General features: G+C 41.6%; 1 protein-coding gene across 1 annotated transcript in view; it reads right to left on the reverse strand.

Annotated features, from left to right (window-relative positions):
- The window catches only part of LOC126183895 (aminoacylase-1A), a 110,850-nt gene that overhangs the window by 33,310 nt on the left and 55,255 nt on the right, over window positions 1-22,285 (reverse strand). The window contains exons 3-5 of the mRNA XM_049926218.1: window positions 13,407-13,578; window positions 13,027-13,173; window positions 9,491-9,678 (exon numbers count right to left, since the gene is read on the reverse strand). Coding sequence (XP_049782175.1) covers window positions 9,491-9,678; window positions 13,027-13,173; window positions 13,407-13,578 — 507 coding nt within the window. The remainder of the gene's footprint in view (window positions 1-9,490; window positions 9,679-13,026; window positions 13,174-13,406; window positions 13,579-22,285) is intronic.

The following is a 22,285-nucleotide window of genomic DNA, read 5'->3' on the forward strand; positions in this document are numbered from 1 at the left end:
TAGTAAACTGCTCATGTTCCAAGATTCCCCTTCCTCACATTTGGTTTCCGCTCAGTTTCAATAATAAGTTTATGTTACGGCAGGTTGTCATCAGGGAAATCAATTTCGCCTAACCAAAGAAACCCAAATACGCGTTTATCACGTACTCTACGACCCTAGTGACGTATCCAAAGTGTCCGCAGTTCTACATTGTTTTCCGTAGGTCGAGGAATCCACAACACAGATCGTCACAAAACCGACAAAGTCTCTGGTTTAGACGTCCTCAGAACGATGCTGCAAATCGGCAGCTGCGCTGAGAACCCACTTTGAGTCTACAGAGAGAACGGAGAATGGTTTCAGATCTCAAGTGACACGTCCTTTTGTGTATACCTGCGTGACGACCTGCAGCTGCCTGCACCCCGATTTCTCACTAGTCCCAGCATGTCTTCTTCCCCCCCATCAAGGGTAAATTCCCTCCAGAGGGATACAAACCTAGTGCACATTTCATTAGTTCCCTTCCAGTGACGCATGATGACCCCGCTTAGGAAAGTAGCAACTAACAGCCCCTATTTTCCCTCGGTGGTCGTCCAGACCTCGACAAAGGAGAGACGGTGCTAGAACAAGGGCAACACCCGCTAGCTCCGTCTCATTATCAGCGGATGGCAATGCCTCAGGCATACGCATGGTGCTTGTCTTTCGGCCATCTCTTACTCAGAGTTCTCCGAGAAACAACATATATGGGCACAGCTTGCCAACCTACATCAAATGACCGTTTGGTGCAAGATCACCGTTAAGCATCAACAGGAAAGCTCCGCGACGCGTTTGCGATAGCAGAATAACACCTTCGCACTCCACCACAGTCGCAGTTCCTGCGTTGAACCAGTCTTCAGGGCCTTCGCAGAAAGGCGGCAACTCATGGGACCTGTGAACGCTTGGTATTTGTAAGTCGAACAGACATTACGCGCTAGAGCAACGCCAGATAGAACACAATGACTACGCAATGTTGAGAAACCAGCCTTGGGGGAAACATGCTATGAATGTTAACATTTTATTTGACATTTCTATCATAACACGGAAGAGCCTGTTCTCTGAAAGCGTAATAAAATATGCGAGTTAACATCAGAATATTGCCAAACACCTTTTGAAAAGACAATGGCTTGCAGCACAGTGCAACTTGGTATCACTCCATTCTAAGGTCAAAACGGCCATAAATGGCTATCTACTGTGCAACATAGAGCGGCAGTATAACAAGATCATCAGCCATACGGTAGTAGACATTTTGCTATGGCCGAAGAGTACTCTGACGATACCTAGAGGAAATTTAACCACTTTGCGTGGATGTAGAATCGAGAAAATTTTTATAACTCGTTATACTACCAGCGATTATCTTCAAAGCTCTTTTCAGAAGAACTATGTATGCTGAGGGATCATGTAAAAAACTATCAATTCAAGCATATCGTTTTCTGAACCTCATTATTCAACTACCCTGATTTATTTTAGAGCAGATTCTGCAACTTCTTTGTTGTGATCTTCAGTCAGAAAACTGATTTGATGAAAGCTCTTCACCCTAGTCTTTTCTGTAGCAGTCTTTATCGTTGCATAACTACTGCATCCCACAACCACTTGCACCTCCTGACTGTCTTCTAACTATCTTCTCGTACAATTTTTACCTGCCTCATCCCCCACAAACACACACACTTTCTTCATTACGAAATTAACTATTCTTTGATGTCTCAGAATGAGTTCTATCATGCCATCCACTCTTTTCATCGAGGTGTGGCATAAAACTCTTCTTTCCATTTCGATATAGTATCTCTTCATTCGTACTTTATCTACTCAGACTTCAACATCCTCTGAGTCACGACATTTCAAAAGTTTCTATTGTCTTCTTGTCCGTACAGCTTTTGTCCATGTTTCACTTCCATACTTCAGCCATCGTCAGATAATTTGATGTCCAAACAGAATAACTCGTGTTCTACTTTTAGTTTCGTTTCCTAATCTATTTCCCTCCAGGATCACTTTAATTCTTTGGACTACATTTAACTACCAACGTTTTACTTTGTTGATGTTCGTCTTATCTTTCCAGTATTTGCCGTTACTGATAGAATTATGCCATCAGTAATTCTTAAAGTAAGTCTCCTCTCTGAACTTTAATCCTTTTTCCAAACGTCTCCTTGCTTTTCTTTAGTGCTTCCACATTGAAAACATTAAACAAAATCGAGAGCAGGCAACAACTTGTCTCCGTACCTCCTCGACTACTGCTTGCCTTTCATGTCCTTCGGCTGTTATGGTCGCTGTCACGCTTCTGTGTGGGTGTTAGATATAATTTCGCACCTCGTATTTTATCCCTAATAAATTCATAAACTGGGATATGAAGCAGCTTGCACAGGACAGAGTAGCATGGAGGGCTGCATCAAACCAGTCTCAGGACTGAAGACCACAACAACAAATTCATAATTTGAAAGAGTGTGTCAAACACCTGTTATACACTGTGTCATCAAAAGTATCTGGACACCCCCAAAAACATACGTTTTTCTTATTAGGTGCAATGTACTGCCATCTACTGCCGGGTACTCCGTATCAGCGACCTCAGTAGTCATTAGACATCGTGAGAGCAGAATGGGACGCTCCGCGGAATTCACGGACTTCCAACGTGGTCAGGTGATTGGGTGTCACTTGTGTCTTACGTCCGTACGCGAGATTTCCACACTCAGACATCCCTAGGTCCACTGTTTCCGATGTGATAGTAAAGCGGAAACGTCAAGGGAGACGTGCAGCACAAAAGCGTACAGGCCGACCTCGTCTGTTGGCAGACAGAGACTGCCGACAATTGAAGAGGGTCGTAATGTGTAATAGGCAGACATCTATCCAGACCATCACACAGGAATTCCAAACTGCATCAGGATCCACTGCAAGTACTATGAGGTGAGAAAACTTGGAATTCATGGTCCAGCGGCTGTTCATAAGCCACACATCACACCGGTAAATGCCAAACGTCTCCTCGCTTGGTGTCAGGAGCGGAAACATTGGACGGTTGAACAGTGGAAAACCGTTGTGTGGAGTGAGGAATTGCGGTACAAAATGTGGCGATCCAATGGCAGGGTATGGATATGACGAATGCCCGGTGAACGTCTTCTGCCAGCGTGTGTAGTGCCAACAGTAAAATTCGGAGGCGGTGGTGTTATGGTGTGGTCGTGTTTCTCGTGGCGGGGGCTTGCACCCCTTGTTTTGGGTGGCACTACAGAGCACAGGCCTACAAAGATGTTTTAAGCCCCTTCTTGCTTCCCTCCATTGAAGAGCAACTTGGGGATTTTTTTAATTTTTTTATTTATTTATTGTTCCGTGGCACCAAATTAAGGAGAAGACTCCATGGTCATGGAACGAGTCAATACATTAAGTTATAACACGATATTAGAAACAAATAAAATGAAATATAAAAAAAAAACATATTCAGGTGACAAGTCGTAAGTTTAAATAAAGAAAATCAACAATGTAACACTGGAATTTGCTTAATTTTTTAGCTCTTCCAGGAGCTCCTCGACAGAATAGAAGGAGTGAGCCATGAGGAAACTCTTCAGTTTAGACTTAAAAGAGTTTGGGCTACTGCTAAGACTTTTGAGTTCTTGTGGTAGCTTATTGAAAATGGATACAGCAGAATACTGCACTCCTTTCTGCACAAGAGTCAAGGAAGTGCATTCCACATGCAGATTGGATTTCTGCCTAGTATTAACTGAGTGAAAGCTGCTAACTCTTGGGAATAGGCTAATATTGCTAACAACAAACGACATTAAAGAAAATATATACTGTGAGGGCAATGTCAGAATTCCCAGACTTTTGAATAGGAGTCGACAAGAGGTTCTCGAACTTACACCACATATAGCTCGAACAGCCCGTTTTTGAGCCAAAAATACCCTTTTTGAATCAGAAGAATTACCCCAAAAAATAATACCATATGACATAAGCGTATGGAAATACGCGAAGTAGACTACTTTTCGTGTTGAACTGTCACTTATTTCAGATACTGTTCTAATGGTAAATAAAGCAGCATTTAGTTTCTGAACAAGATGCTGGACATGGGCTTTCCACAACAGCTTACTATCTATCCGAACGCCTAGGAACTTGAACTGTTCCGTCTCGCTTATAATACGCCCATTCTGTCTGATCAAAATATCGGTTCTTATTGAAATGTGAGTTAGAAACTGTAAAAACTGAGTCTTACTGTGATTTAGCATCAAATTATTTTCCACAAGCCACGAACTTATTTCATGAACTACATTATTTGATACTTTTCAGTATTACACACAAGATCCTTCACTATCAAGCTGGTGTCATCAGCAAACAGAAATATTTTTGAATCACCTGTAATACTAGAAGGCATATCATTTATATAAATAAGAAACAGCAGTGGCCCCAGCACCGACCCTTGGGGAATGCCCCATTGGGACTGAACATCACTACCACTCTCAATATTGCGGAGAATTACCTTCTGCTTTCTGTTCTTAAAGTAAGAGGCGAACCAATTGTAAGCTACTCCCCTTACTCCATAACTGTCCAACTTCTCCAATAATATTTTCTGGTCAACACAGTCAAAAGCCTTCGTTAAATCAAAGAAAACACCTAGCGTTCGCAACCTTTTATTTAATACGTCCAAAACCTCACAGAGAAAAGAGTTGTTAAACCATTTCTAAAACCAAAATGTACATTTGACAGCAAATTATGTGAATTTAAATGCTCCAGTAACCTTGTCTATACAACCTTCTCGATAACTTTAGCAAACACCGATGGCATAGAAATAGGTCTAAAATTGTCAACATTATCAATGTCTCCCTTTTTATAAAGTGGCTTCACTACCGAGTACTTTAATCGGTCAGGAAACCGACCACTCCTAAAGGAAAAGTTACAGATATGGCTAAGTACTAGGCTAACATATATAGAACAATACTTCAGTATTCTGCTAGATAGCCCGTCATATTCATGAGAGTTCTTGGTCTTTAGTGATTCAATTATTAACTCAATCTCCCTCTTGTCAGTATCATGGAGGAGCATTTCAGGTAACAGTCTCGGAACACTTTTTTCTAAGAGCGCTATATGATTCCCTGTTGGGACTAGGTTTCTATTCAGTTCACCTGCTATATTCAGAAAGTGATTATTAAATACTGTACATACATGTGACTTATCAGTAACACGGACATTCCCACTACGCACTGATTCTATATCCTCGACCTGTCTCTGCAGACCAGCCACTTCCTTTACGACTGACCATATGGTTTTAATTTTATCCTGAGACTTAGCTATTCTATCTGCATACCACATACTTTTTGCCTTCCTAATAACATTTTTAAGCACCTTACAATACTGTTTGTAATGGGCTGCTGCATTTAGATTTTGACTGTTTCTAACGTTTTGATATAATTGCCACTGTGTTCTACAAGATATTCTTATCCCTCTAGTCAGCCACCCAGGCTGCCTGTTTGTGCTAGTACCCTGTTTTGAACGTTCTAACAGAAAGCAACTTTCAAAGAGCACGAGAAAAGCATTATATTTATTGTCTACTGTATCAGCGCTATAAACATCTTGCCACTCTTGCTCCTTGATGAGGTTTACAAAGGTCCCTACAGCAACTGGATCAGCTTTCCTAAACAGCTGATGACCATATTTAACACGTGATGCAGCACAAAAATCTTTTAGAGTTAAAATTTGTGCATCATGATCTGAAAGACCATTCACCTTGTTGCTAACAGAATGCCCTTCTAGTAATGTGGAATGAACAAAAATGTCGTCTATGGTTGTTCTACTGTTCCCTTGCACTCTCGTTGGAAAGAATACGGTTTGCATAAGATTATATGAATTAAGGAGGTCTACCAGCATCCTCTTCCTTGCACAATCACTTATACAATCAATATTGAAGTCACCACATATAAGTAACTTTTTGTATTTCCCATAAAGTGAACCAAGAACCTCCTCTAGCTTTAGCAAAAATGTTGTGAAATCGGAGTCTGGGGATCTATAAATAACAACAGTTACAAGTTTAGCTCCGTTAAATTTAACCACACCTGCACAACATTCAAACACCTTTTCAGTGCAGTACTTTGAAACATCAATTGACTCAAATGGGATGCCGTTTTTCACATACATGGCTACTCCCCCACACCGCAAAGAGCTCCTCGAAAAGCTGCCAGCCAACCTGTATCCTGGTAAAGGAAGCCTCTGAATTATCTCCTTATTTAGGAAGTATTCAGATATACCAACAATTTCAGAGTCAACATCTATAAGCAGTTCACTAACTTTATCTCTAATACCTTGTATATTTTGATGAAATATACTAATTCCCTCATTACTCGGATACCTAAGCTTTGTCGAAAGTGGTTCCTTTGTTAGAGAGACTTCCCTTAAGCAGGAATACCTATCAGCTGACTTCAATATAAAAAAGGTGCAGGTCTAACACCCACTACTGCAGGAATTTTCCCATGAGTGATCCCACCAACCCCACCTATGCTGTCACCTATAAGCTTTGCCAACCTCCCCTTCCCATACCTGTTGAGGTGCAGGCCATGTCTAGTGAAACCCGTCCTGCTGATAGACTCCACCGACACCACTGAAATGTGACCCATGCTTTCTGTCATCAGCGCACCCCCAAGGCTCATGTTATTACGCCTGACGGCTGTATTAAGATGAGGCCGATCGTGACGCTGAAACAGTTCCACGAAATGCACATTCGTGTTGCCAGTCTGAGTGGCTATCTTTCCCAGGATGACGATTGCATCTTTCAACACGATCGAGCACCTGTTCATAATTCACGACCTGTGGCGGAGTGGTTACACGACAGTAACATCTCTGTAATGGACTGACCTGCACAGAGCCCTAATCTGAATCCTACAGAACACCTTTGGGATGTTTTGGAACGCCGACTTCGTGCCAGGCCTCACCGACCGACATCAATACCGGTCCTCACCGCAGCATTCCGTGAAGAATGGGCTGTAATTCCCCAAGAAACCTTCCAGCACCTGATTGAAGTATGCCTCCGAATGTGGAGGATGTCATCAAAGCTAAGGGTGGGCCAACACCATATTGACGCCCGGGTTCCCGGGTTCGATTTCCGGCGGGGTCAGGGATTTTCTCTGCCTCGTGATGGCTGGGTGTTGTGTGCTGTCCTTAGGTTAGTTAGGTTTAAGTAGTTCTAAGTTCTAGGGGACTGATGACCATAGATGTTAAGTCCCATAGTGCTCAGAGCCATTTGAACACCATATTGGATTCCAGCATTAGCGATGGAGGGCGCCACGAACTTTTAAGTCTTTTTCAGCCAAGTGTCCGGATACTTTTGATCACATGGTGTAAATGTACAAATACATCAAACGTGGGCATTTTTTCGCTCTTCAATAGAGCAAGGTAAATATTTCATCTCGTGTTTCTACATTTCTTCAGGATCCAAACTGATCTCCCAAGTGGGTTTCTACCAATTATCCCAGCCAATCTGCATTGGCATTTTACAACTTTGATCTATCAAACTAATGATCATGCCATACATCCATCAGCAGGTGCCTTCTTCGGTACTGGAATCATTACATTCTTCTTAACGTCTGAGGATATTTCGCCTGGCTCGTATCTCTCATGGGAGGTGGAAGTGTTGCATAGTTGCTTCTCCCAAGAATTTTAATAATTCTTATGTAATATCGTATACTCAAGGTGTCTTGTTTCGACGTCGTTTTAAGTGGTTTGTCAAATTATTCACGCAATATTGCAACTCCCCTCAACCACAAAAAATCTTTCCTGCATCCACCTTTTTCATAATATGGCCATAAAGTTTCTTTCCAAATCTAGTCCTTACGGCGCTATATTGTGCACGTCACAGGGAACTTGTTAGATACGATCATCGCATATCGATTTAGTGACAAATGAATGACTGACTGCCTACCCTGGCTTTATTAATTAAAGAAATAGAGAGAGAGAGAGAGAGAGAGAGAGAGAGAGAGAGAGAGAGACGTTAAGATAGTGATTTTAATGCTTAGGAGCTCTACATAGTCTCCTCCTACTTGAGTACAACGAGCGTGGTGGGGCTGTGGTTAGCACACTTGATTCATTCGGGAGGGCGAAGATTGAAATCAGTGCCCGGCCATCCATGTATCAGCTTTCCCTGATTTCCCTAAATCGCTCCAGACAAACGCCAGGATGGTTCCTTTGAAACGACACGGCTAATTTCCTTCCCCATCCTTGAAACATTCCGAGCATGTGTTCCGACTCTGATGACATCGATATCGACAGGACGTTAAACCCTGAACTTACTTCCTCCCTTCCTTCCTTATTGCAGGCTTTAAGCATAGCCCCGTTTGAGGCGTGCGAGTTGCTCTTAAGTTTTTTCATCAATTTCACTTAATTTTCTTTTGTAACAAGATACCAGCAATCTTTGTTCTCGCAACACTCTGCGAGTGACACCACTAAACGAAGGTGGGTCTTCGCCGTTTTTTATTACCTTAGTTGGCATGCATTTATCCTGTCCACAATTCATGATCTCTGCGAGCTCTGATAACTTTTCTATGTTTATCAGATTTGAACTATGTTTTTACGTTTTGCCTTATCAGTTACATTTTAATTCTATCAAACAAAAATACTCGCCTAGCTTTCTTGACAGACTTTCCCGTTGGTGACAAACTTTCCAGCAATAGCATAATGGTTGTTCTATCTTCGCTGATGGCACTCTTGACGGGGTCGAATCTTCTCAACGGCACCATATTTTGTAAGACTAACTAAGACGACTAACTAAGACTACTAAGGAGACTGCCTACACCACGCTTGTCCGTCTTCCAATAGAGTACTGCTGCGCGATGTGGGATCCTTACCAGACAGGATTGACGACGTACAGCGAAAAAGTTCAAAGAAGGGCAGCACGCTTTGTATTATCGCGAAATAAGGGAGAGAGTGTCACTGAAATGATATAGGATTTGGGGTGGACATCATTAAAACGAAGGCGTTTATCGTTGCGGAGGAATCTTTTCACGAACTTCCAATTATCAACTTCCTCCTCCGAATGCGAAAATATTTTGTTGACGCCGACATAGGGAGAAACAATCACCATGATAAAGTAAGGGAAATCAGAGCTCGTACGGAAAGATATAGGTGTTCACTTTTTCCGCGCGGTACACAAGATTGGAACAAGAGAGAATTGTTCGATGGTTCGATGAATCCTCTGCCAGGCTCATAAATGTGATTTGCAGAGTGTAGATGTAGATGTAGATGTAGACTGACCGCTGTGCCAAGATCTGGCGGCAAGTTGAAACATCAGGATTCATTTTAATACCCTTACACGAGTTACGCTCTCCCCTTTCGGTAAGTTCACAGTCGGGTTCAATTTCAAGCTTGCTAGACCCAATATTTCTGTTCGATTCCACAAACACTTTATCGTTAGGCGAGTATTTTATAACATACGTTCAACTTCTTAGAACTATCACGATACTGCTGCTTATAATTTATCATTAATTTCAAAAACTATGTTATACATTATCGTGGAGCGTCATACCTGAAGCTGTGTAAGATTTATTGTGGTAACATCCCCTAACTTGAGCTGTGGGTTTTTCTGCAACTTTTCCTTTTCCTTCTGTCTTAGATCCATAAATTTATCTATAATGTACCTGACTTTCTCTCCTGCAGTGTCAGGTAGTATAAGGGAGCCGTGTCCAGGGGAACCAGGGCAATGTATATGCAGATCTGAAAAATACTTTAATTAATACTTTATATACTATTTTCTGTTAACACAACATTTACTTTTGTTATCATGAATCAAACTGCAATAAATATATTTCTGCTCCACAGTATTTAAGGATTTCGTAACCACCGACTCGTTCAGAAAATATGAAAATTAAACTCCTGTTAATTCTTTACGCTTTTTAATCACATCTCATTTTAAAATCTGTTGACGAAAGATAAATTCCAACATAAGCTGCTATCGGGCGTTGAAAGAAATCCAGTGGCGACAAGTTAAAATTTTTACTGTCCAGAGACTCGAACCCGGATTTCCCACCCATCTCGAGCAGTTGCCTTTGCAACACTGGTTATCCAAGGACGTTTCCCATCCAACACAAATTCCCATTTGTCGTAAACTATATACTTAGTGTCTCCTGTCCATTATTCTCATTGCTCGTAGACTCACCTGATTACCACAAGAGGTCGAAAGAAGGTATTATTTGCCGTCAAGGCGCATAATTTGTATGTGTGGTGTCTGTTCTTGCAAGAGTCAGGCGACGCTGCGAGCAATGAGAATAACGGACTGAGGGCAGTACGAGTCTACCCTAAAGTGACAAGTCACGGGATAGCGACAGGCACATATGCATAAGGCGGTAATATCGCGTACACAAAGTATAAAAGGGCAGTGCATTGGCGGAACTGTCATTTGTACGCAGATGATACATGGCGACGTGATTATGACCGCACGACAGGAATTAACAGACGCTGAACACGGAGCGGTAGCTGGAGGTAGACGCATGGAACATTCCATTTCGGAAATCTTTAAGGAATTCAGTATCCCGTGATCCACAATATTAAGAGTGTGCCGAGGATACCAAATTTCAGATATATCCTCTCACAACAGGCAACGCGGTGACGCTCGGCCTTCACTTAACGACAGAGTTGCGTGAAAACCGCAGAAATCAATGTGGGACGTACAACGAACGTATCCGTTAGGACAGTGCGGCGAAATTTGGCGTTGATGAGCAATGGCAACAGACGACCGTCGCGAGTGCCTTTGCCAGTAGCACGACATAGCCTGAAGTGCCTCTCCTTGGCTCGTGACCCTCTCTCGGTTTGAATCTAAACGACTGAAAAACCGTGGCCTGGTGAAATGAGTCCCAATTTCAGTTGGTAAGAGTTGGTGGAGGGGCTCTATTGTGGCGCAGATCCCACGAAGCCGTGGCCGCAAGTTGTCAACAATCACTGTGCAGCCGGCCGCTGTGACCGAGCGTTTCTAGGCGCTTCAGTCCGGAACCGCGCTGCTGCTACGGTCGCAGGTTAGAATCCTGCCTCGGCTATGGATGTGTGTAATGTCCTTAGGTTAGTTAGGTTTAAGTAGTTCTAAGTCTAGGGGACTGATGATCTCAGATGTTAAGTCCCATAGTGCTTAGAGCCATTTGAAGCACTGTGCAAGCTGATGGTGGCTCCCTAATGCTGTGGGCTGTGGTTACATGAAATGCACTGGGTCTTCTGATCTTAAATGTAGTTGGGGTATATACCAGGGTGTTGGACAATATGTTTCCTCTCATCCTTACTACGAACCGAAACGTTCTGAGATGTGTTTTCGTAATATCCTGGAAAGGCTGACATAGTTAGCAATAACAGAATACCAGCATACTGACCACCACATTCCAAACTTGACGACTCTGCAGACCTAGGTTTCCCACAAAATACAGTCCTGTAGAGGCGCTTCTATTGCCTCCCGCCAAATTAGTGGGCGGATGAGGAGGAAGACGATGTTCTTTTCGAGGAACACTAATGAGGATTGGCATTTGAGGCTACCACAGAAGGATTCTGTTGCCACCAACGTACATTTCGCATAAGGACGACGAAGATAAGATACGGGGAATTAGCTTCAAATGGCTCTGAGCACTATGGGATTTTACTTCTGACGTCATCAGTCTCCTAGAACTTAGAACTACTTCAACCTAAATAACCTAACGACATCACACACATCCATGCCCGATGCAGGATTCGAACCTGCGACCGTAGCGATCGCGCGGTTCCAGACTGTAGTGCCTAAAACCGTTCGGGAAATTAGCGCTCATTGGGATACACATAGGTAGGGGTTTTCGCTCTGCGTGGGCTGCTGTGGGCTGTGGTTACATGAAAGCACTGGGTCTTCTGATCAAACTGAACTGATCATTGACTGGAAATGGCTATGTTCGGCTACTTGGAGATAATTTGCAGCCATTAATGGACTTCCCAAAAAAACTATGACATTTTTATGGATGACAATGTGTCATCTCAGCGGCCACAATTGCTCGTAATTGGTTTGAAGAACATTCTGGACAATGCGAGCAAAAGGTCACCCAGATCGCCCGACAAGAATACCATCGAACATTTATGGGACATAATCGAGAGGTCAGTTCGTGCGCAAAATCCTCCACCGGCAACTCTTTCGCAGTTATAGACGGCTACATAGACAGCATGGCTCAACATTTCTGCAGGGACTTCCAACAACTTGTTGAGTCCATTACACGTCGAGTTGCTGCACTACGCCGCGAGGAGTGGCCGCGCGGTTTGAGGCGTCATGTGACGGACTGCGCGGCCCCTTCCGCCGTAAGTTCGAGTCCTCCCTCGGGCAGGTGTGTGTGTGTGTGTGTGTGTGTGTGTGTGTGTGTGTGTGTGTGTGTGTGTGTGTGTTTTGTTCTTAGCATAAGTTAGTTTAAGTAGTGTGTAAGTCTAGGGACCGATGACCTAAGCAGTTTGGTCCTTTAGGAATTCACACACATATGAACATTTTTGCTGCACTAAGCCGGGGAAAAAAAGGAGGTCCGACACGATGTTAAGAGGTATCCCATGACCTTTCTCACCTTAGTGTGGTTTTCCACCTACACTGACTCAAATAGGGAAAGTTTAACTACAACCACCCTGTTATGGTTGTTCTGCCTGTCTGAGCCATTAAACTGGTGCAAAAATTGTCCTCTATGTTCTGATTCCTATAGAAAAGAGCTAATATCATTTTATCACTGAAATAGGATGAAGAAGTAGAGATATAAAGTGGTCAGCGGACGAAGAAGCAGAGGGATGACGGTGAAATACAGGTAATGTCATATTAGAGTGAGCATGAGGGACACTTTACTACATGGTACATTATTTTTCTCCGTAACGCCTGTCTCTGGACTTAACTGGTTTTAGACGTTTTATTTTTCTCTTTTACATTTCGTAAGAAATTTAACGTATTTCAAATCACAAGTACAACATAACGTTTAAATTAAGCAACAGAGTTGCTCTTATACCATTAAGCATCAAAGTAAATTAATATGTGGTTTTTCTATGAATTATTTCGAAGATTAGTTTACGCTGACATTAAAAAGCCTTACTTACGCCATATGCTTCTCTCTCCGTAAAACAAAACGTATTCCTCATTTGGGCTTGCCATGCCCTCATCCATAGCAAACCCAACATTGAGTGAGAGAAAATCTAGAGTAGTTACAAATTTCTTCATGCCTTCGATGCCTCCTATTTCTTCATCTGGAAAACAACTTATCGTTAGAAAGAAATCAACAGATACACGGTCAAGTCTCTATTCTGAAAAAGTGCAGCATTGACAAATATTTGTTTTATTGTTTTCTTTTGTGGCTGACTATACTGAAAACTTTGAAAATGAAGTGGAAGGATGTCTGTTCATAGAACTCTACAAGGAAATTACAACCATGAATCACACACACAAACAGAGAGAGAGAGAGCGAGCACTATTACCTTACCTGGAACAAATGACACGTGTATAGTTCTCAGAAGTCTGACATTTTTTTTCTTCAGTCTGCGAATTGCTTCCAGATACTGTATTCCCACACACTTCATATCTTGTGAGCCTCGAGCATATATGTTTCCATCCTTATCCTTTTCTGCCCCAAAGGGATCATGTTTCCATTTATCCTGTAGAAGGAAAATTGTAAAATTAAACATCTACTGTGTCTTGACAGTATTTCAAATATTTAAACAAAGGCAACCACAACAAATAGGCATTTCTTGGAATAGATTCGTCTCTTCTCTTTTCAAGTTCAAAATTGTTCACGAACGCTATCCAACATCACCCGTAGGTAGGCAAATAATTTATAAATTTGAGTAAAATGTCGTTTGGGTAGTAGTTGCGTGATTTATGTAGCAGTAAAACCAACTGAATCAAAGATGTTTCAACAGCATTTGCAGCGATCCATTTCAGCGCGAAGTGAATCATAGCAAATATAGCCGAAAAGTCTTTACAGTCGCTTTCAGTGTTACAAAAAATCATGTAGCCTAATACCCAAAAGGATTTTTTTGAAATTAACACTCATCATGGAAGCTTATGCACTTAATTTCGCTACATATTTAGTACAAAATTAATGGCTTCTAGGTTGCAATGTGTAATAACACACACATTGTTGACTCTCTAAGCATGGCAGGATCTCTCTCTCTGGCTACTGTTTTTTTTTTATCAAAAAGTTTAAGGTCTCGAAGGCGGACAGTTAGGGACGGAGCAGGAGTTCAGATCGGACGGGAAGGATAAAGGAACAGCAACAACATGTTTCCGGGAAATCATGTCAACTGACTTACGGAAACCACAAAAAACATTCAATCAGAATGGTGTACTTTCAGCCCTGTTGCTCCCGAATGCGAGTACTATTGTCTCGACAACAGTTCCACGACAGACCGCAAAAAACATTACTATGTCGCTTACATCGAATTACTGTAGCATTACCGAAAACTTTTTTCCTTTAGGACGAAAAACTATAATCTAGCAGACAGACCCCAATGCATCTTTCTCAATGAGGGAACAATCAATGGGGACACCGCTAGGCACTAAAATAACGGCTTCAATATCTTTAAGTGTGACAGCATTGTTACCAAAACCATACACGCAACAGGTTTACTGGTTAACATTGGTAGGAGAGACCTAACAGACGACACTGCAGGCAGGGCCGACAGAAAATTTTTCCCGAAATACAGGAAGATTTGTAGGTAATCAGTCCTTATTGCAAATCTTGGCACAGGGCTCATACGCAGATGTCATGTACTGCCCGTGAATACGGGAGAAGTTTGATACTATTTGACTCCACCTAATGCGAAGAGACAACAGTTAAATATTTATATTCACAGCCTACAGTGGCTGAAGCTGGGTAAGCGTAGTTGTTGGGAAAGCAGGTGCTAGACTAAGATATATTGGAAGATTTGTTAGTAGATATAACTCGTCTACCAAGGAGGCTGCAAAGGATTCCAGAGGAACTGTCTCCAGTAGCATGTCTGTCGGTTGACAAGATGTTCTACACAAAAAGAGTTCCAGATCTATTAATTAACCCTTGTCATGTCACCCACTTCACAGTTAACAAGTGCAGTTGAGTTTATATTTAGCTGGGAAGAAATTTTTTTTTAGGAACGAGTCATGTGGCTGGCTATGCTACTGTCCAAGTGCATAATCTATGGCACTCAGAGTGACGAAGGGCTTCCGAATATTAATAACGGCTGTCAAACTCCAAATTATGTTGCGTACAGTTTAGATGAATAGAAAGGTACATGCGCACAACGCAGATTAAAAAACAAACTCAACGTTCATACTGATGCACAATAAAGACTATATCTGTCAGGAATTTGAACAAACCGCAGATACACGGAATTCACAGACAGTATCATATTTTCTATACAATCTGTTCGATTCACGGTGCTAAGGAATTTCCGTACATATCGCAGGTCTTGACTGATAACGTGGGCAAGGCCGAGAGTACGGTGCTTGTCAATAAATCGGTTTTGACTGTGACAGCCAAGGAAAAACTATAGAATTATTGTTTCTGTATCCTCTTGCAATGATCCACAAGAAAATATATCAGCTTCAACATAAGGATCTCTATAGATGCACGCCCAAGATCTACAGTTTCCTCCAATACCAGGCAACTCCTCCTACCCACGATTTAAGGTATTACGGATATATTGCCCGTCTTCAGAGTTTAGAAGCGGAAATCTCCCAGATTACGGTTTCTTTTTCTCTTTTTTTATTGCATCTATCACTGAGCAAGATTAGACCCTTTAGGCCCTCTCTTACATCTAACTTATTATTATTATTTCTTTCATTTCTCAGACGTTATGTCTGGTTAAAAATGGAAAGTGACGCGGACCTTGATCAAGCGTGACTTCCTTTTAACTGTACGGTATATGTTGCATTTAGGAACTTTCGGGTAATTGAACATGTATCAATAATTACAGATTTCTGTAGCTGTATATATATGTTTGGATGTAGCTGTATTGCGTTGATGTACTGGTGGATATTGTGTGGTATGATACCTGCAGTTGATAGTATAATTGGTATAATGTCAACTTTATCCTGATGCCACATGTCCTTGACTTCCTCAGCCAGTTGGATGTATTTTTCAATTTTTTCTCCTGTTTTCTTCTGTATATTTGTTGTATTGAGTATGAATATTTCGATTAGTTGTGTTAATTTCTTCTTTTTATTGGTGAGTATGATGTCAGGTTTGTTATGTAGTGTTGTTTTATCTGTTATAATAGTTCTGTTCCAGTATAATTTGTATTCATCATTCTCCAGTACATTTTGTGGTGCATACTTGTATGTGGGAACGTGTTGTTTTATTAGTTTACGTTGTATGGCAAGTTGTTGATGTATTATTTTTGCTACATTGTCATGTCTTCTGGGGTATTCTTTATTTGCTAGTATTGTACATCCGCTTGTGATGTGATCTACTGTTTCTATTTGTTGTTTGCAAAGTCTGCATTTATCTGTTGTGGTATTGGGATCTTTAATAATATGCTTCCTGTAATATCTGGTGTTTATTGTTTGATCCTGTATTGCAATCATGAATCCTTCCGTCTCACTGTATATATTGTCATTTCTTAGTCATGTGTTGGATGCGTCTTTGTCGATGTGTGGCTGTGTTAGATGATACGGGTGCTTGCCATGTATTGTTTTCTTTTTCCAATTTACTTTCTTCATATCTGTTTATTTTATGTGATCTAAAGGGTTGTAGAAGTGGTTATGAAATTGCAATGGTGTAGCCGATGTTTTTATATGAGTGATTGCTTTGTGTATTTTGCTAGTTTCTGCTCGTTCTACAAAGAATTTTCTTAAATTGTCTACCTGTCCATAATGTAGGTTTTTTATGTCGATAAATCCCCTTCCTCCTTCCTTCCTGCTTAATGTGAATCTTTCTGTTGCTGAATGTATGTGATGTATTCTATATTTGTGGCATTGTGATCGTGTAAGTGAATTGAGTGCTTCTAGGTCTGTGTTACTCCATTTCACTACTCCAAATGAGTAGGTCAATATTGGTACTGCATAAGTATTTATAGCTTTTGTGTTGTTTCTTGCTGTCAATTCTGTTTTCAGTATTTTTGTTAGTCTTTGTCTATATTTTTCTTTTAGTTCTTCTTTAATATTTGTATTATCTATTCCTATTTTTTTTCTGTATCCTAGATATTTATAGGCATCTGTTTTTTCCATCGCTTCCATGGAGACGCTGTGGTTATCCAATATGTAATCTTCTTGTTTAGTGTGTTTTCCCTTGACTATGCTATTTCTCTTACATTTGTCTGTTCCAAAAGCCATATTTATATCATTGCTGAATACTTCTGTTATCTTTAGTAATTGGTTGAGTTGTTGATTTGTTGCTGCCAGTAGTTTTAGATCATCCATGTATAGCAAATGTGTGATTTTGTGTTGGTATGTTCCAGCAATATTGTATCCATAATTTGTATTATTTGGCATGTTGGATAGTGGGTTCAGAGGAAGGCAGAACCAGAAAGGACTTTATGAGTCTCCTTGGTATATTCCACGCTTAATCTGTATTAGCTGTGATGTGATATTATTTGAATTTGTTTGAAGTGTGGTTTTCCAATTTTTCATTACTATGTTTAGGAACTGTATCAATTTAGGATCTACTTTCTATATTTCCAATATTTGTAGTAACCGTGAGTGGGGTACGCTATCAAAAGCTTTTTGGTAATCAATGTATACGTAGTGTAGTGACCTTTGTTTAGTTTTAGCTTGATATGTCACCTCTGCATCTATTATCAGTTGCTCTTTACATCCTCGTGCTCCTTTGCAACAGCCTTTTTGTTCTTCATTTATAATTTTGTTCTGTGTTGTATGTGTCATTAATTTCTGTGTAATGACTGAAGTTAATATTTTGTATATTGTTGGTAGGCAAGTTATGGGGCGATATTTAGCTGGGTTTGCTGTGTCTGCTTGATCTTTAGGTTTCAGATAAGTTATTCCATGTGTAAGTGTATCAGGGAATGTGTATGGGTCTGCAATGTAACTATTAAATAATTTAGTTAGATGTGAATGTGTTGAGGTGAACTTCTTTAGCCAGAAATTTGCTATTTTATCTTTTCCATGGGCTTTCCAATTGTGCATAGAATTAATTGCTCGAGTGACTTCATGTTGCAAAATTATCATTTCAGGCATTTGTGGTATCATCTTGTATGTGGCTGTTTCTGCTTGTATCCACCGTGCATGCCTGTTATGTTGTACCGGGTTTGACAATATGTTGCTCCAGAAGTGTTCCATGTCTGTTATGTTTGGTGGATTGTCTGTTTTAATGTGTGTGTTATCTATTGTCTAGTAAAATTTCTTTTGGTTTGTGTTGAATGTTTGGTTTTGTTTTCTTCTATTTTCACTTTTTTTGTATCTTCTAAGTCGTTTGGCCAATGCTTGTGATTTCTGCTTCTTTTCATCTAATTGCTCTATCGCTTCTTCTTGTGAGATGTTACCTAACATTTTTCGTTTTTTGTCTGATATTTCATTTCTTATAAATTGTGTTAGCTGTCCGATGTCTTTTCTCAGTTTTTCTATTCTGATGTGTAGCCTGTGTTGCCATGCTGGTTTTGTGGGTTTCTTCTGTGTGTTGGTTTGTTTTGATCTCTGCTTAGTGTGTATATTTAGTGTAGTGAGTGCTCCTATATAAACCAGTAGCTGTAACTCTTCCAGAGTTGTATTTTCATTTATTTTGTTGTGTATGATTGTGTTGATAGTTGTTATTGTTGTTTCGACTTGTGGGTTATTTGGTGGTCTATGCAAGAATAGTCTAATGTCTGTATTTGCGTCTTTGTATTCTATATATGTCAGCTGAAATTTTTCTTCTATATCTAACATGTGTATCACTTCGTGTTCTATTTGTGCTTGTTCTGGTGGCTGTCTTAAGATTTCGTTTTCCTCTGATTGTTTAATTGATGCGTGTTGGTCTTTGTTTGTTTGCTCTGGGATGTTTGAGTCCATTACTGTGTTTTCTTCTTCTTCTGATTGCACATTATTTTGTTCCAGTATTTGTTGTACTTGTTTGATGTTTTCTAATTCTGACTGGGGTATCCTGTTATTTTTTATTATTACACGGATCTGATCGGCTATTCGTTCTGTTAAAAATTTTAATTCTGGGTATCTGGTAATAAATGTTGTGTATACTTGTGATCTGTATCCAGTTGTGTTGGTTCCTTATTTTGTTGCTTGGTAATAACAGAACATGAGGCGTCGGTTAACTTCATCTGACCATCTCATCCTCTGTCTTTGTTTTCCTTCTCGAGTGGTTGCAGGAAACATATCCTGCAAAACACCTCTATTTGGATTTAAATTATTTTCCGTGTGGCTAGCAGTGTCGTTACCATTGTGGACGGGCATAGGGTTCAAGCGTCGTCCCCGACCATGACAGCGCTTGTCCGAGGCTTCTTAGTTCTGTCCTGAACCAACTACTCACACTAAAAGGGGGGTTAGCCCTATTAGTGGTTTGTTCTTTTCGTCGCCTTTTACGACTGGCAGAACATACCGGAGGCCTATTCTTTTCCCGGGCCTCCACGGGGTTTATTATTATTTATATAGTTATGAATATATTGAATTTAAATGTAATTCTTGGTAAGACTGTGCTAAGCAGCCGGCCGCGGTGGCCGTGCCGTTCTAGGCGCTTCAGTCCGGAACCGCGAGACTGCTACGGTCGCAGGTTCGAATCCTGCCACTGGCATGGATGTATGTGATGTCCTTAGGTTAGTTAGGTTTAAGTAGTTCTATGTTCTAGGGGACTGATGACCTCAGATGCTAAGTCAAATAGTGCCCAGAGCCATTTTTTTTGTGCTAAGCAAATTGTATGTCGCGTTTGGTAATGACATGAACAAATATATGGTGGGAGCACTGAAGGAATCAAATGTGGAAAGCTTAATTTGTCAAAGGAAGAGCGAAAATTAATATTGTAAGGCTACCAGATGCGATAGAAAGAAGTTAACTGATACACATGAGAAAAACATGGATAGTGTTGACAATGAAAGATACTGGTTCTCTGTTCGACGGAACTAAAACGTCTGGGATGTGTAGGGTGTATAATACTTGTGTTATTTATGGATGTTCAAATCAGGAAAATACGTAAAGACTAATTATAGTGTAAGTGAACATCGTAAAGACTGACACGTTCAGCCACAATATTCGGAAACGGTAGCAGTCTAACAGGGAAAGCCTGCACATGTGTCGCCATTGGTCACGTTCCCGCCCAATGTGAGAAGCATAGATCAACGACCGAAGAGTTAGTCGCCGCCCTAGAAAATTCGCGACATTGGCAAAAACACCGAATAAATGCCTCCAACAACGTGGCGTGAGGGGGTCCTGTGAGGAGGTCCTTCGACGGGAGAAAGAAGACACGAAGGAATGTCGCTTGCACGGACGGACCAACGGTCACTCAGCAGATGTCATACTTCGCTCCAACAACTTAGCCGCTACGCTGCTCGACAGATGATGTCGCGACAATAGGGCAACGCAGAAGATGACATTCCAGATGTTACCAGAAAGAAGTTCGTGTGGTACTTACTCAGGTGGTTGGTGAGGACGAAGGGACTACGGCCTCGACAAATGGCTCACCGGTGAACCTAAAGGTTGATGAACTCCCCCAGAAGACGCCGAACTTGAGGGTCGCTGGTTCGATACCGGGACGGAGTACTCCGCGCCACGCCGTGGCCGCTTGTTAATAACGCAACGGGCGAATTCACAAAAATGGCTCTGAGCACTGTGCGATGTAACAGTTGAGGTCATCAGTCCCCTATAACTTAGAACTACTTAAACCTAACTAACCTAAGGACATCACAAACATCCATGTCCGAGGCAGGATTCGAACCTGCGACCGTAGTAGTAGCGCAGTTCTGGACTGAAGCGCCTAGAACCGCTCAGCCACAACAGCCGGCAGCGAATTCACAAGAAGATCGCGCCGCCGCCGCAGTGTGACGGGCACTGCACTCAATGGAAGACTACGCCGCCGGCGCGCCGTTGCAACACGAGCCGTCACTAGAATCTGTACGCTACGACTCCGCCGCTCTGCAGCCGCGAGGAACTGAGCGCTTTAAAACACATTGTATTACTTTGTTTAATGTGTCTTATGTCTCAATAAACGACTGTTAGAGGAAGCACCAACGTTCCTCTCACACCTCACCCACTGAGCCAAGTAAGAACCCATTCCATCGCCCACGAAGTGTCGCTTTCCCTCCCGCCACCCCTGACAAAATAATGACCTTTGCTCCCCTGCCACCGGAAGGGAAGCTACGCCGATATGAGATAAAGCTTTAATCTCTTCTTGAATGCAGAGTTGTTTTGCGTAAGGCTGTAATGAAGGCAAAGATTTGGTGTTGTGCATAGGTACAGCCAAGATTCTGTGCGTAACCGATCTAGTATTTCAGTTATGGAATGATCTTAGGTATTTGGTATATGGGGATCGATGTTTAGGACACCAGTGACTAAGAAGCCTATTAAGGAAACAGAGCGTGTCAACATCACGTCGCCTATCCGGTAGTTCAGCATCCACAATTAAGTGGTGCTGTGGTAGTCTGGTTTTCGTAAATTTGGAACCCCGATATTTTAGGTCTATCGTATCATTCCTCACAACATCAGTTACTATTAACAACAACAACAACAACAACAACAACAACATGAGTAACAATCCCGCCATCTGTAGTAATGCGGACACTAACGTGGCACTTTTAGGTGCGGGTGCTTGGGAACATGGTTCCTAAAGATAACAGTGGAGGTCGGGACTAAACTAACCAAGGAAGTTCTAATATTTTAGCCTCCTTGGAACTACAATATTTACGGCACTGCCAACCTCAGCAAGTAATTGCCCTTAGCAAATACTTTGATAGCACCGCTTACGCTCTGTGTTGTACGTAGCTCGTTGTCTTTTTATTCTGAAATAATAAGGGGCCAATTCTGGGCCATGACATTCGAGTTCGAACTTAACATCAGTAGGTATTGGCAGCTCCTGTAACTCGTCAGTTCTACTTTCGTGGGAGCAGAGAACAAGGACGCTGGCCCCCTGGGAAGTGGGGCTGGTTCCCCCGCAGCGCTCCACACCCCTCGGGGGAAGCAACTTCCTGTCTGTTTACGCTCGCTGCCGACTGCCACGTTTAGTGTCCGCACTTCTATCACAATCCGGTAATACGAACACACACAGCGCCAAATTCTGATGGAAAAAATAGTGTCATCTCGTTTTGTTAGTAAGCAACCTCTGTTCCCCACTAAAAATCTGGACTGCATTCAAATTATCCCCCGTGCAAGTGTTTGGACAGAACAACATAAATGCTCCCTTGGTTTATGTTGACAGACGTTGGGAGTAAAACATTTGGTTTCACGTGAAAC

The sequence above is a fragment of the Schistocerca cancellata genome, chromosome 4 (genome assembly GCF_023864275.1).
Source record: "Schistocerca cancellata isolate TAMUIC-IGC-003103 chromosome 4, iqSchCanc2.1, whole genome shotgun sequence".
Lineage (NCBI taxonomy): Eukaryota > Metazoa > Arthropoda > Insecta > Orthoptera > Acrididae > Schistocerca > Schistocerca cancellata.